Raw genomic sequence first — 13,634 nt, 5'->3', positions numbered from 1 at the left:
CAAATTTCACTTGGCGCTGTTGCATTTCGAGATACAGTTACACAACTTTAGGAATTAAGAGTGCGGAACTGAATCACTGCTGTTTGACGAGTGTGGGAAGCGCTAAAAATTGGTGATTAATGGGAGGATTAATGTGATAATTGGACTCCAGAAGTCTACCTCCTCCAGTGTTCAATTACTGGATTATGACTTCAAATCCCACTGAGATGTTTCCCTTTACCCACTAGTTAGACAAGATTAATTCTGTTTTGCACACTGTAGATGTTTTAAAGGGTTTAGGAAAATGTGACGAATTGTTCACCTCATATTCCATCGGTACAACTTCCTGCCCTTTTTTTTGGGGACTTTGCTTCACACTTCTCTTGAAATCAGATCCCTTGGAGACAAGAGAAAATCTGCAGATGCTGGAAATCCAAGCAACACACACAGAAAGCTGGAGGAACTCAACAGGCCAGGTAGCATCTTTGGAGAGCAGCAAACAGACAAACTCAGCAGCCCAACGGCATCTATGGAAAAGGGTATAGTCGACGTTTTGGGCCAAGACCCTTCTTCAGACTTCATGTCCTCCAAAATGTTCTTGATTTATCTTGAAGGTTCCAAAATTAATTGAAGTCCAATTCTTTTCCTTTACTCTTGTGTGTGATATTTGGAAGATCATTAATTACCCACCTTGCACTGAGAAGGTGCACTGGCTTGGGATCTGTCATGAGCAGCCGAGAGAGTAAATGAACCGACGTGAGGAGACCAGGACAGTTTGGGATTGAGAGGGAAAACAAAGCATTGTCAGAGTTGTAGAGTACAGGTGGTGGGAAATGGATGGAGGGAGGAGGTCCAGGGAGACTGCACAAAGGGCAGAAAGCTTCACTTTAAGCTGCAGAGGTGAAGGAGGGGTGGACAAGCCAAAGTTCAAACTACATACATTATCAAAGTATTTATACATTATACAACCTTGAGATTAGTCTCCTTGCAGGCAGCTACAAAACAAGGAAACCCCAAAAAAATTTTTTTAAAGACCCTCAGACATGCAACAGAGAAAAAAGCAATTCATGCAAATAATAAATGCAAGCAAACAGCATACTGAAGCCCGCAAAGAGAGTCTGTCCATAGAACCTTAGCTCAGCACAGAACTTAGTTCCCTCGCCTCGGGCCCCGACACCCTGACCTTTTCAATCTAGCCCGGCGGCTAAATCATCGTCCAGACATGGCTTCAGTCCGCTCTGGGGCCTGGACCCCACCCAGCGCTTGAATCGATCGAACCTCAGGTCTTCCTCGCTCTCAGCGACAAAGGCTGTGCATCCAATAGGGCGAGACTAAATTCGCCCTGGTTCATCAGCAGCTTACCGCCATGACAAATCCGAACTCAGATTCAGCTTTCTTATCACTTGCATGTGTTGTGAAATTTGTTGTTTTGTGCCAGCAGTACAGTGCGAGACATTAAAAAAAAAGGCCATAAGATATAGGAGTGGAATTGGGGCTATTTGGCCCATCATTGTAAGTTCAAATGAAGAATAAACAGTGTAAAACTGGAATACTGAGGACATAGTGTTCATGGAGCATTCAGAAATCTGATGACAGAGGGGAAGAAGCTGTTCCTAAAATGCTGAATATGGCTCTTCAGTCTCCTATACTTCCTCCCTGATGGTGCTAATGAGAAAAGAACATCTCCTGGGTTATGAAGGTCCTTCATCATGGATGCTACCTTCTTGAAGCATCTGCTTTTGAAAACATTTTTGATGCTGGGGAGAGTTGTGCCCACAATGGAGCCAGCTGAGACACAAACCTCTACAGCAGGGATTCCAACCTTGGTTATGCCATGTAGCCTTACCATTAACCAAGAGGTGCATGGACCCCAGGTTGGGAACCCTTGCTCTACAGCTTCTTTCATTCCTGTGCAATGGAATGCTTTGGATGCAACCGGTTGGAGTGCTCTCCACGGTGGAAATTTGTTAAGAGCCTTTGGTGACATATCAATTCTCAACAAACTCTTAATGAAACAGAGCTGCTCCTGTGCCTTCTTCATAATTGCATCAATATGTTGGGCCCAGAAAAGATCCTCAGAGAAGTTGACAGCCTGGAACTTGAAGCTGCTCATCCTTTCGACTGCTGAACCCTCAATGAACACTGGTGTGTGTTCTCCCAACTTCCCCTTCCTGAAGTCCACAACCAATTCCTTGGTCTTGCTGATGTTGACTGCAAGGATGTTGTAGTGGCACCACTCAGCTAGCCTCTTAGACATTTTCTTTATCCTGATCATTTCTCCCCCACCCTCTTTGCAACTTAAAAAACTTCTTTTAAAATATAAAATTAAACAAACATACTGGAATGAGAAATAATCAACATTTCAAGACAACGACCCTTTGTTCAAACTGGGAATCTTCCTGGTTTAGATGAAGTGTCTTCAACCAGAAACTGTAACTGTTTCTCCTTACCACCGCATAGGGGCAGAATTATGCCATTCAGCCAATGAAGTCTACGTCACCATTCCATCACAGCTGACTTATTACCCTTCTCAACTCCATTCTCCTGCTTTCTCCCTGTAACCTTTGACACTCTTACTAATCAAGAGCCTATCAATCTCCATTTTAAATATACCCAAACAGTTGCCCTCCACATCCACCTGTGGCAATGAATTCCGTAGATTCATAACCCTCTGGCTAAAGAAATTCATCCTCATCTCTACTCTAAAGGGACATCTTCTATTCTGAGGATGTGCTCTCTGGTCCAAGACTCCCTCACTATGAGAAACATCCTCTCAATGTCCACTCTATCTGGGCCTTTCAATATTTGATAGGCTCCAATGGGGTCCCCTCCCCCATTCTTCTAAATTCTGAGTACAGGCTCAGAGCGATCAAACACCCCCCCCCCCATAATTAACCCTTTCATTCCTGATATCATTCTCATGAATCTGTTCTCCAATGTCAGCACATCTTTTCTTAGATAAGGGGCCCAAAACTGCTGACAACATTCCAAGTGGGGTCTGACCAAGTCTCACACACACCCTCCAATCCCCATTTCACAAAAGACTCGTTGCTCTAGTCCAGCAGAGAACATGGAACGGTGCAGCAGGGCCAGGCTCTCCAGCTCACCATGTTGTGCTGTTCCAATGCTGTCACAGTTGGGGTAAGAGGATAGCGGCGTTAAGTTCCCACTACCTAATAAATGCTCCCAATGACATGCATCTCAAATAGCCTCTGACAACCAAGTCCAGCTCCTAGCTTTCACGTGTGCCTCAACCAGTTTCACCTGACAGAAGTATTCTAAAAGTAGGCTGTGGTGCACTTGGATTTTCAGAAGGCCTTTGGCAAAAGCTCATAGTATTGCAGGAAAGGTTCTAGCATGAAAAAAGCCTCTGCTGATTGGCAGGAGGCAAAGACTGGAAATAAAGTGAGCCTCTGGTTGGCTGCCAGTAACTAGTGGTGTTCCACAAGGGTCTAGTTTGGGACCACTTCTTTTTACATTGTATGTCAATGACTTGGACGATGGACTTGAGGGCTTTGTGGTGCTTGTGGACGATACAAAGATAGTTGGGGGGCGGTGTTGAGGAAGCAGGGAGACTACAGAGGAACTTAGACAGATTAGGAGATAGAATACAGTATGCAGTGTCGGGAAGTTTATGATCATGCACTTTGATAGAAGAAATGAAAGTGTAAACTATTTTCTAACTGAGAGAAAATTCAAAAGTTTGGCAGGATTCCCTAAATGTTAATTTGCAGATTGAGCTGGTGGCATGGAAAACAAATACAAAGTTAGCATTCATTTTGAGAGGGCAAGAATATAAAAGCAAAGACCTAATGCTGAGGCCTCATTTGGAGTATTGTGAGCAGTTTTGGGCCCCTTATCTCAGAAAGGACATGTTGACGTTGGAGAGGGTTTAAAGGAGGTTCACAAAAATGATTATGGGATTGAAAGTGTTTGGTGACTCTGGGCCTGTACTCATTGGAATTCGGAAGAATGAGTGGGGATCTCATTGAAACCTATCGAATGGTGAAAGGCCTTGATAGTGTGGATGTGGAGAGGATGTTTCCTATGGTGGGAGAGTCTAAGACTGGAGAACACAGCTTCAGAATAGGGGGATGTCCATGTAGAATGGAGATGAGGAGGAATTCATTGCCTCAAGTGGCTGTGGAGGCCAAGTCATTAAGTATACTTAAGGTAGAGGTTGATAGATTCTCGATTAGTCGGGGGATGAAGGTTTATGGGGAGAAGGCAGGAGACTGGGGCTGAGAGTGAAATAGATGACTAAATGGCTGAGTAGACTTGATGGGACAAATGGCCTAACTCTGCTCCTAGATTTTATAGTCTTATGGAGAAGTGGCAAAGTGGGGGTTACAGGTGCCTTAAAACCAGTTGCTTCGGGCAGATGAAACTCATCGGCCATGGTTGGCAGCTCATCTAGGAGCAGGAAAGCTCTGATCTCAAAACCCCGTTGTCCTGTAGCTACACCCATTCATGGGGAAGGCTTCAGGAGTAAATCCAAAGGCGAAAGCCAGTGCCGGAGTCCCTAAGGCAGCCCTATTTTGAGTTCAATGCTGACCAGCAACTCTTTTGACACCACTGATGCCAAACTATATTAGTCTCTGCCATTCCTTTGGATTCATCAGCTGCACGGAGAAAGGGAGCCTACTGCATGGGCAACAGCTTGCTTTCCATCGCATACAACCCTGGCTTGCATATCAACACAGCTAGGATGCAACATCTATGGTCGACCCCAACCAACGGAGAACCTCAATGGCACCTAATTGCTTCTGCCTGAACATGGCCCATTTTCCTCCAGGAGATTCTGCAGATGCAGGAAAATCAGAGTAACACACACAAAATGCTGGAGGAACTCAGCAAGTCAGACAGCATCTATGGCAAGGAATAAACAGTCAACGTTTCAGACAGTCACCCAAAAAATTGACTCTTTATTTGTCCCCATAGATGCTGACTAATCTTAAATCTTAATCTTAAAGACCTCTATCATATTTCCCTGCATCACCACCTCACCCACCACTGTGTAAAAGAAAAACCTGCTCCCTACACACATATCTATGAATTTACTCCTCTCTCATCTTAAATGTATGCCCCCCAATATTGGACAGTTCAACCCAAAGATACTGTTTATTCTATCATGATGGCATCTGTTAGTCTCGCGAGACCATGGATCTATGTCTGGAAAGTCTTGGACTGTCCTCTCCAGGGCGCAGGCCTGGCCAAGGTTGTATGGAAAACTGGCAGTTCCCCAAGCAGCAGGTCTCCCCTCTCCACGTCACCGATGTTGTCCAAGGGAAGGGCAAGGGCCGATAGAGCTTGGCACCAATGACGTCGCAGGAGTTGCCAGAACGAGGTTGAAGGCAACGTCGGACTGCCTTAGGGACTCCAGCTCCGGATTTACTCCTGAAGCCTTTCCCATGAGTGGGTATGGGCGCAAGGCAGCGGAGATTTGAAATCAGAGTTCTATCATGAGATCTAGGAGCAGAATTAGGCCATTTGTCCTATCAAGTCTGCTCTGCCATTTCCTCATGGCTGATCCATTTCCCTCTCAGCCCCAATCTCCTGCCTTCTCTCCATATCCGTTCATACCCTGACCAATCAAGAATCTTATCAACCTCTGCCTTAAATAGACCTGATATCATGGCCTCTATAGCCTCCTGTGGCAATGAATTCCAAAGATTCACTACTCTGTCTGAAGAAATCCCTCAACTCCATTCCAAAAGGTCACTTCTTTCTTTTGAGGCTGTACCCTGTGGTCTAAGACTCGCCCATGATAGGGAACACCCGCTTCACATCCACTCTATTGACCTTTCAACATTCCATAGGGCTCAGAATTAGAATCAGGTTTAGTATCATCAGCATATGTTGTGAAAGTTAACTTAGCGGCAGCAGTACAATGCAATATATAATATAGAAAATTTTTGAATTAAAGGATATATATATATAATAGTTTAAATGTAGTGGAAAAACAGAAATAATAAAGTAGTGAGGGAGTGTTAATGGGTTCAATGTCCATTCAAAAATCAGATGACAGAGGGGAAACGCTGTTCCTGAATCATTGTGTGTGTGTCTTCAGGCTCCTGTACCTCCTCCCTGATGGTAGCAAAGAGAAGAGGGCATGTCCTGCATGGTGTGGGTCATTAATGATGGATGCCACCTTTTAGAGGCACTACTCCTTGAAGATCTCCTGGATATTACTGAGGTCAGTGCCCATGATGGAGCAGACTCTGCAGCTTATTTTGATCCTGTGCCAGAGCAGCCACCACCCCACCCCCCAATTCCAGACGGTGATACAGCTTGTCAGAATGCTCTCCATGGTACATCTGCAGAAATCTTTCAAGTGTTTTAGCTGACATACAAAATCTCCTCAAACTCCTAATGTCATGATTTCTTTATGCAGTCCGCCTTTAATCTTCTGAATTCCAATGAGTACAGGATCAGAGGCATCAAACGCTCCTCATCTGACAAGTCTTATCTCAATGGCTCTCAAATTCTATTCCCTTCTGAATATTTGACCACAAGTGACCAATAAGCAAGGCAACACAGAATTATTGAGTAACATTATTTTAATATAAATTAAGCTGTCTTTGAAATATTTGCCTAAACAAACAAGTACATTAAAACAAATAATGAAGAATAACAATGGTTCAGGATCCCAACAGATTCTTTAATGAACAATGAATTGGTTAATTGAAACTGAATGGGGAGAAGTTCAGAACAGCAACAGTAAGGTTGTGTTCCTTCTTAGTGTTGTGAGTGACTATTGTTCACCTTCCTCTCCCTCTCTCTACAGCAGGGGTTCCCAACCTTGGACCCAAGAGACTTCTGAGGACCCCAGGCTGGGAACTCCCTGCTCTACAGGATGGTGTTGATGCTTTAGTGGGGCTTTGCGGACGATCATGGCTGGAACAATAGCCGTGTGTGCCAAAAGTTCATGAAGGCATTGAGCAAACGGGACCAGCTCGATGCTTTGTGCGCGGAGCTGCACGAAGGCCGGCTTACTTCAATGCGCAGAGTGCCGCCACGCCCGGAGCAACCAGCCTGGGAGGTGAGGGGATCGGCCGGTAATTCATGGAAGGGTTAACTTTCACAGCCACTGTATTGTAAATGCATCACCCCATCCTGTGGCCCTTCTTATTAGAGTTTATGGCAAAGTAGGTGAGCACTGCTTGCTGTTTGTGGGATCTCACTTTCACATAGAGCTGGAACATAAATAATGCTTGACCTAATATGTTTTCCTGTACACAACACAGGTCAAAACTCAAACACATCCACCTTCATAGAGTCTCCAAAGGTCACCTCAAATCGAAGTCTTCACTGTCAGTTTAAACAACACTTTGAGGAATAAGGTGCTATATAAATACTGGTATTTAAACTGTTCTCATTGGGTTGAGGAGGAACGCGAAGGTGTTTACGGTAGTAGCCCTAGACCGTACAACTCCAGCCCGATTCTCAGCCAACAGGCCGCTGCCTTCAGAGCCAGGAACAGAAAAAGCCAGCCTCAGCTCAGTGGATTGCCCACCGGTGAACCCATTGCCTTGTATAGAAAACACACAAGCTGAAAGGAGATCTGAGATGGGTTTATAAGAGTATGACAGGCATAGACAAGGGAGACAGACAGTATCTTTTTCCAGAGTTGAAATGCCTAAAACCAGAGAGAATGCATTTAAGGTGAGAGGGGTTAAGTTTTTTTTTTGAACACAGAGAATGAGTGGTGGGTGTCTGGAATGCCTGGATTGGTAGTAGGCAGATACATGTGGGATTTTTAAGAGACCTATAGATAGGCACGTAAATGTGAAAGGATATGGACATCCAGAGGGATTAGCTTAGTTGGCTATTCGATTATTAATTTAATTTGTTCAGTACAACACTGTGGGCCAAAGGGCCATTCCGGGTTCTCTAAAGTTGTACACTCAAGTGGCCATTTCATTGGGTACACCTGCACACCTGTTTGTTAATGCAAAAAGCTAAACAGCCAATCATGTGGCAGCAACTCAATGCATAAAAGCATGCAGACATGGTCAAGAGTGTTCAGACCAAACATCAGATCTAAGTGACTTTGAGCATATTGGTGCCTGACGGGATGGTTTGTCTAGAGGTTACAGAGAATGGTGTGAAAAGCAAAGAAACATCCAGTGAGCAGAAGTTCTAGGGACAAAAGAAGATTGTTAATGAGAGAGGCCAGACTGGTTCAAGCTGACAGGAAGGTGACAGTAACTCAAATAAACACACTTTACAACAGGGGTGTGCAGAAGAGTATCTCTGAACACACAACACGTTGATGGGCTACAGCAGCAGACCACAAACACATACTCAGTGGCCACTTCATTAGATACAGGAGGTATAGTGGCCGAGTGTTTGTGCCCAAAACAAAAACGAGCAGCAATGGGGCTAGAACTGGACCACGATACCTCGTTAACACTGATTGAAATATATTCTTATCTACATATTACAAAGGTTCATACCACTGTATGCAGAAAGCAAAGCTGCTAGAAGAGAACTTCTTGATATGATCCACACTGGAGTTCAACTAATTTTCTGACACTGTGTTCCTGCAGCATGCAGACTGTGCAAAATATCTCCTACCTTACATCGGTGATGTGGTGTGATGGGAGCCAGATGGGTCATCCCTGCACGTTCCTGCTACACTCCCTTATTCTGCAAGTACCATTCGTGTGTGTATTACAGAGAATAAGGTAGAAGCAGGCTCAAACATGTATGTATCTCGCCCTTGGGTTCCATGCTTAACAAACTGACAGCATACGAACTTCTAACTTGACCCCCCTGCCCTGTGTGTGTGTGTGTGTGTGTGTGTGTGTGTGTAAACATTTTAAAAATCTGCTCCACAAACCAGTATGGAAGCTCTACTGGTTAAACTCAAAACAAAAGTAACTTGGTTCCCAGGTGTGCGATGCAATGGCAGAAAGGGGTCACCTCTTGAGGGAAAGGTGGCGGGTAAAAGCAATACTTCGGCATTTAAATAGATTCCGAATCAGTCTGCTAAACACTGCACCGGAGGTGATCTGCACTCTTGTCTGGGGGAGGTACCTTGCTCCCCGCTTCTCCTCTTATCTCACACTCTGGGACATGTGTAAAGGTGTCAGCATCTCTTCGAAAATGGCGCCCTTCACGTTGGACCCTCGTAGGTTGGCCTCCTGCAGGTCGCAGCCAGAGAGATCGCAATTCTGAAATGGGTAAGGTTATACTGATTTCAGACAGTTCATTATACAAAAATAAACTCCAGTCACAATGAACCACACAATGCCTTTTCATTCTTACATTCAAAGTCAATTCAACAGACAGGCGGTTTTCACTGGTTAACGTTTGTTGATATTTGCCACATCTGTGCCCCAAGACAAGCACTGCCTTAAAATGGCTGTGTACAAGAGACGATTTCCCTCTTCAAAGACCATAAGACTGTAAGACAGGAGCAGAATTAGGCCTTTCAATCCACCAAGTCTACTCCACCATTCCATCATGGCTGATTTATTGTCCCTTTCAACCCCATTCTCCTGCCTTCACCCCATGACCTGTGACGTCCTTACTAATCAAGAACCTTTCGATCTCCACTTCAAATATACACAATGACTTGACCTCTACAGCCATCTCTGGCAATGAATTCTAGAGATTCACCACCCTCTGGCTAAAGAAATTCCTCTTCATCTCTGTTGTGAAGATATCTCCTTCTACTCTGAGATGGGAGTGTACCCATGATAAAGGGAGGAATCCTAGAACTTTGACCCAGCGATGAAGGACCGTAAGACATTCATACCATCACAGACACCTTCAAAAGACGGTGCCTCAAGAAGGTGTCATCAATCATTAAGGTCCCTCACCATCCAGGATACTCTCTCTCCTCATTTCTTCCAAAAGGGAGGAAGTATCGGAGCCTGAGATGTACCCTCAACATTTTAGAAACAGCTTCCTCCCCTCTGCCATTAGGTAGAGGTAGATGCAGCATGTAGAGAGACCGTGAGGAAGGATAGGCAGTTGATATGCCAAAACTGCAAGGGGGTGGGTTGAAGTGTGTCTATTTTAATGAAAGAGGGAGCATAATTTTAAGGTGATTGGAGGGAAATATAGGAGGGGGAGGATCTCAACAGTTAAGTGCTTTACAGAGAGAGTGGTGGGGACTGAAACGTACTCCAGAGGAGGTGGTAGATGCAGATAAATTAAGGGCATTTAAGAGACTCTTAAACATGGATGACAGAAAAAGAGGATTATGTTGCAGGGAAGAGTTAGATTGATCGCACAGTAGGTTAAAAGTTTGTGGACTGAAGGGTTTGTTCTCTGCCGTAATGTTTTATGTTCTGAACAGACCATGAACACTATCTTGCAATTTTGTCATCTTTTTGCATTATTTTTTATACATTTCTTATTGTAACTGTTGGAAATCAATACTTTGCTAATACTTTTTATAAGATATTAAAGTTGTAGTTTAATCATTTGTACTTTAAACAAACTCAAGTACTTTTCAGTGTGTGGTTATTCATCCCCACTTACTGGCAGAAAGCAGTATAGCAGCTAAACTAACGCTGGTCACCTTTCTCATTTTTCATTGACTAAGTATTAGCAAATTACCCATATAATTGTGCAACCAGTGATTGGTTTAATCACAACACCTTTAGATATGGGAGCAGAATTAAGCCATTTGATCCATCGCGTCTGCTCCACCATTTCATCATTTTCCCTCTCAGCTCCAGTCTCCTGCTTTCTCCCCATATCCCTTAATGCCCTGACCAATCAAGAATCTATCAATCTGCCTTAAATATAAAGACTTGGCCTCCATAGCTGCCTGCAGCACTAAATTCAACATATTCACTGCTCTCTGGCTAAAGAAATTCTTTCTCATCTCCATTCTAAAAGGATGCCCCTCTACTCCGAGACTGTGTCCTCTAGTCCTAGACTCTCCCATCATAGGAAACATCCTCTCCGCATCCACTCTATCGAGGCCTTTCAACATTCGATAGGTTTTAATTAGATCACTCCTCATTCTTCTGAATTCCAGTGAAACAGCCCAGAGCCATAAAACGCTCTTCATATGACAAGCCGTTCAACCCTGTTTTGTGAACCCCCCTCTGAACCCTCTCCAGTGTAAGCACATCCTTTATAAGGGGCCAAAACTGCTCTCAATACTGCAAGTGGGGCCTCACCAGTGCTTTATAAAGCCTCAACATCACATCTTACATATTTATATTTATTGTTTTTTATTAATATTGTAATCTTTATCTTACTGCATTTTTTTGTGTTGTATTAGATCCGGAGTAACAGTTAGCTCTTTCTCCTTTACATTTGTGTATAGGAAATGACACTAAACAGTCTAGACATCTGCATAACCATATACAGTGGGTCTAAACTTAAAAGTACAAGTTTAAATTTTAAAAATTTGATTTTAAAACTCACTTTTTTTGTGAACCATTTTTAAATAAAATAGATAAGAAATCAGAATACATTTTGCCCATGACCGGGAGAAGACTGTATTCCATCTGTCAATTCTTTTCCCATTCTCTTAATCTGTCCAAGTCCTTCTGCAGATTCCCTGATACCAGAAGACATAGGAGAGGTATGTTTCCTCAACACAACCTGTCCCCTCCACCATCTGCAAACCTGGTCACAAAGCCATCAATTCTGTCATCCAGATTAGAACATATAAAGTGAAAAGTAGTGGACCCAACACAGGCCCCTGGGGAATGGTTTTCCATAATGTTCTTGATTTTAATCAAAATCTCCGCCATGGATGTTCCCAAGCCTGGTTGCGAAAGGAGGGTTGGACATGGGGCTACTAACCCCATCCTGTAAAGACCCAGCACTACAGAAATGCCACCAACAACTCCAAAGACTTCATCCTAAGGAGAGGAAGGATCTTCAATGGGCTACACCTTGAAAGACTGGCCTAGCAAAGAGGGCTCTGGTGAGCTGCTGTCAACAGCCTATACTCCAGGAGATCTGATGGGCTTTAAGAAGAAAAAGAAAATTAATTAAAGCCCTATTCTTTTCCTTATTCCTTTCGAAGATGGTCAATTACTCACTGTGTTAACCTTGAACTAACAGAGGCAATATTACCAGACCCTCACCTCCAGGTCTGTTCCTGCTAGCGTGGCCCCTCGAAGGTTGCAGTTCTTCAGCTTGGCGTTCTTCAGGGTGGCCACTCTCAGGTTAATCCCAGTCATTTGGCTTCCTTCCATGTCCACACCTTTCAGGTTTGCACCTGGGACACACAACAGTAATTACTTCCTCTCCACCCACTTCTTCAATCACTTCCCATTGCTCCTCACCCCAATTTCAAATCCGTTCCTCTACCTCCCCACACACAATCCCAGAACTGTTTCTGAACCTGGTGGTGTGGGACCCCTTTTCCAACAGCAGCAGTGAGAAGACAGCATGGTATGAACGGTGGGGATCCTTGACGGTTCTTGATGTTCTGTTAAAAGTATTGGCCAAAACACTGGGGGAGCTCCCCACTTCACTTCCAATATGCCACAAGACTTTTAACCACGCCTAAGAGGGGAGTGGGGGTTTCCTGATTAAAAGATGACACCTCCGGCAGTGCAGTCCTGAAGTAGCCTGGCGTGGGGAGGGATTGAACTCACAGCCAACATCTTTCAAGTTAGACGTCCACACCTGAATGTTTGTTGAATCCGTACTGTGGATTAGTGGAGCAGTAGGCAGAGCTGCTCCTCCTCCAGGTCATTGGGTAAATTTAAACTGGAGGTTGACAGATTCTCAATTAGTAAGGCAGGGGAATGTGGTTGAAGGGGGAGATAAATCTGCCATGATAGAATGGGAAAGCAGATCGATGGGCTGAAGGGGCTAATTCTGCTCCTATGTCGTATATTCCTCTATCCCCTGCCTGTTTAAGTGCCACCATGGTATCAGCACCCACCACCTCCCATGCCAATACAGTTGAATTACCAACAACTGTGTAAATTAAAGGAACTTACCCCATGTATCTCTCTTAAACTTTCTGCTTTCCACTTTAAAGTTCTGCCCACTAGTATTTGACACTTACAACTGGGAAAAAGAGCCTACCTTGTGCCTCTTTTAAAAACAAGGGGGTAAAAGTGGAAAATCACAAAGAATATACTTCCAGTGGTTCCAGAGTGTTTGAACTCACCTTCCAAATTAGCCTTGAGACCTGAAGGATCCTCAAAGTTGCACCCTCTCAGCGATGCTCCCTCCGCATTGGAGCACAGCATTTTCACCCCTTGGAGATTGGCACCCTGGCAGAACACAGGACTGTTCAGTGAAAACCACAATCAATAGCTCTCTGTCGTACCATCTCATACACATCGATCCACAGAAAGTAACAGTTGTCAATATCAATTCTTAATTAATAAGTATTTCATTTGGTAATTTAAACATTTAAGATTGCTGGCTATATTTAACGCTTTGGATGTGAAATTAGGCACAGAAGGCAAGTTTGTAGATGACATGAAGCTTGGTGGTTCTGCTGATAATGAGAATTGTCTTCAGCTATTCTGCACTGATTAGCTGGTGAGATTGGCAGGGCAGTGGCAGGTGCTGTTCAATCCCCAACAACAGGAAGTGGTGAGGATTAGTAACACACTGAATGGTGATAACAGAGGAAGCACTGAGAAGCATAATGGACTTTGTGCGCTTATTCACGGACTCCTACAGGCAGCAGCATAGGTAAATAAGAT

The 13,634-nt window shown here is 44.1% G+C and overlaps 1 protein-coding gene across 4 annotated transcripts in view; it reads right to left on the bottom strand.

Annotated features, from left to right (window-relative positions):
• Positions 1-6,521: 6,521 nt before the first annotated feature.
• The window catches only part of LOC140735593 (BTB/POZ domain-containing protein KCTD9), a 40,629-nt gene continuing 33,516 nt past the window's right edge, over positions 6,522-13,634 (bottom strand). For all 4 annotated transcript variants that reach the window (XM_073060818.1, XM_073060837.1, XM_073060828.1 and 1 more), the window contains exons 10-12: positions 13,088-13,193; positions 12,048-12,181; positions 6,522-9,158 (exon numbers count right to left, since the gene is read on the bottom strand). In XM_073060818.1, the coding sequence (XP_072916919.1) occupies positions 9,042-9,158; positions 12,048-12,181; positions 13,088-13,193 (357 nt within the window). In that variant the 3' untranslated portion in view covers positions 6,522-9,041. The remainder of the gene's footprint in view (positions 9,159-12,047; positions 12,182-13,087; positions 13,194-13,634) is intronic.

Source organism: Hemitrygon akajei, chromosome 1, assembly GCF_048418815.1.
Source record: "Hemitrygon akajei chromosome 1, sHemAka1.3, whole genome shotgun sequence".
In the NCBI taxonomy this organism is placed as follows: Eukaryota; Metazoa; Chordata; class Chondrichthyes; order Myliobatiformes; family Dasyatidae; genus Hemitrygon; species Hemitrygon akajei.
The sequence above is the reverse complement of the archived record's forward strand: the minus strand, read 5'-3'. Positions and strand labels throughout refer to the sequence as shown.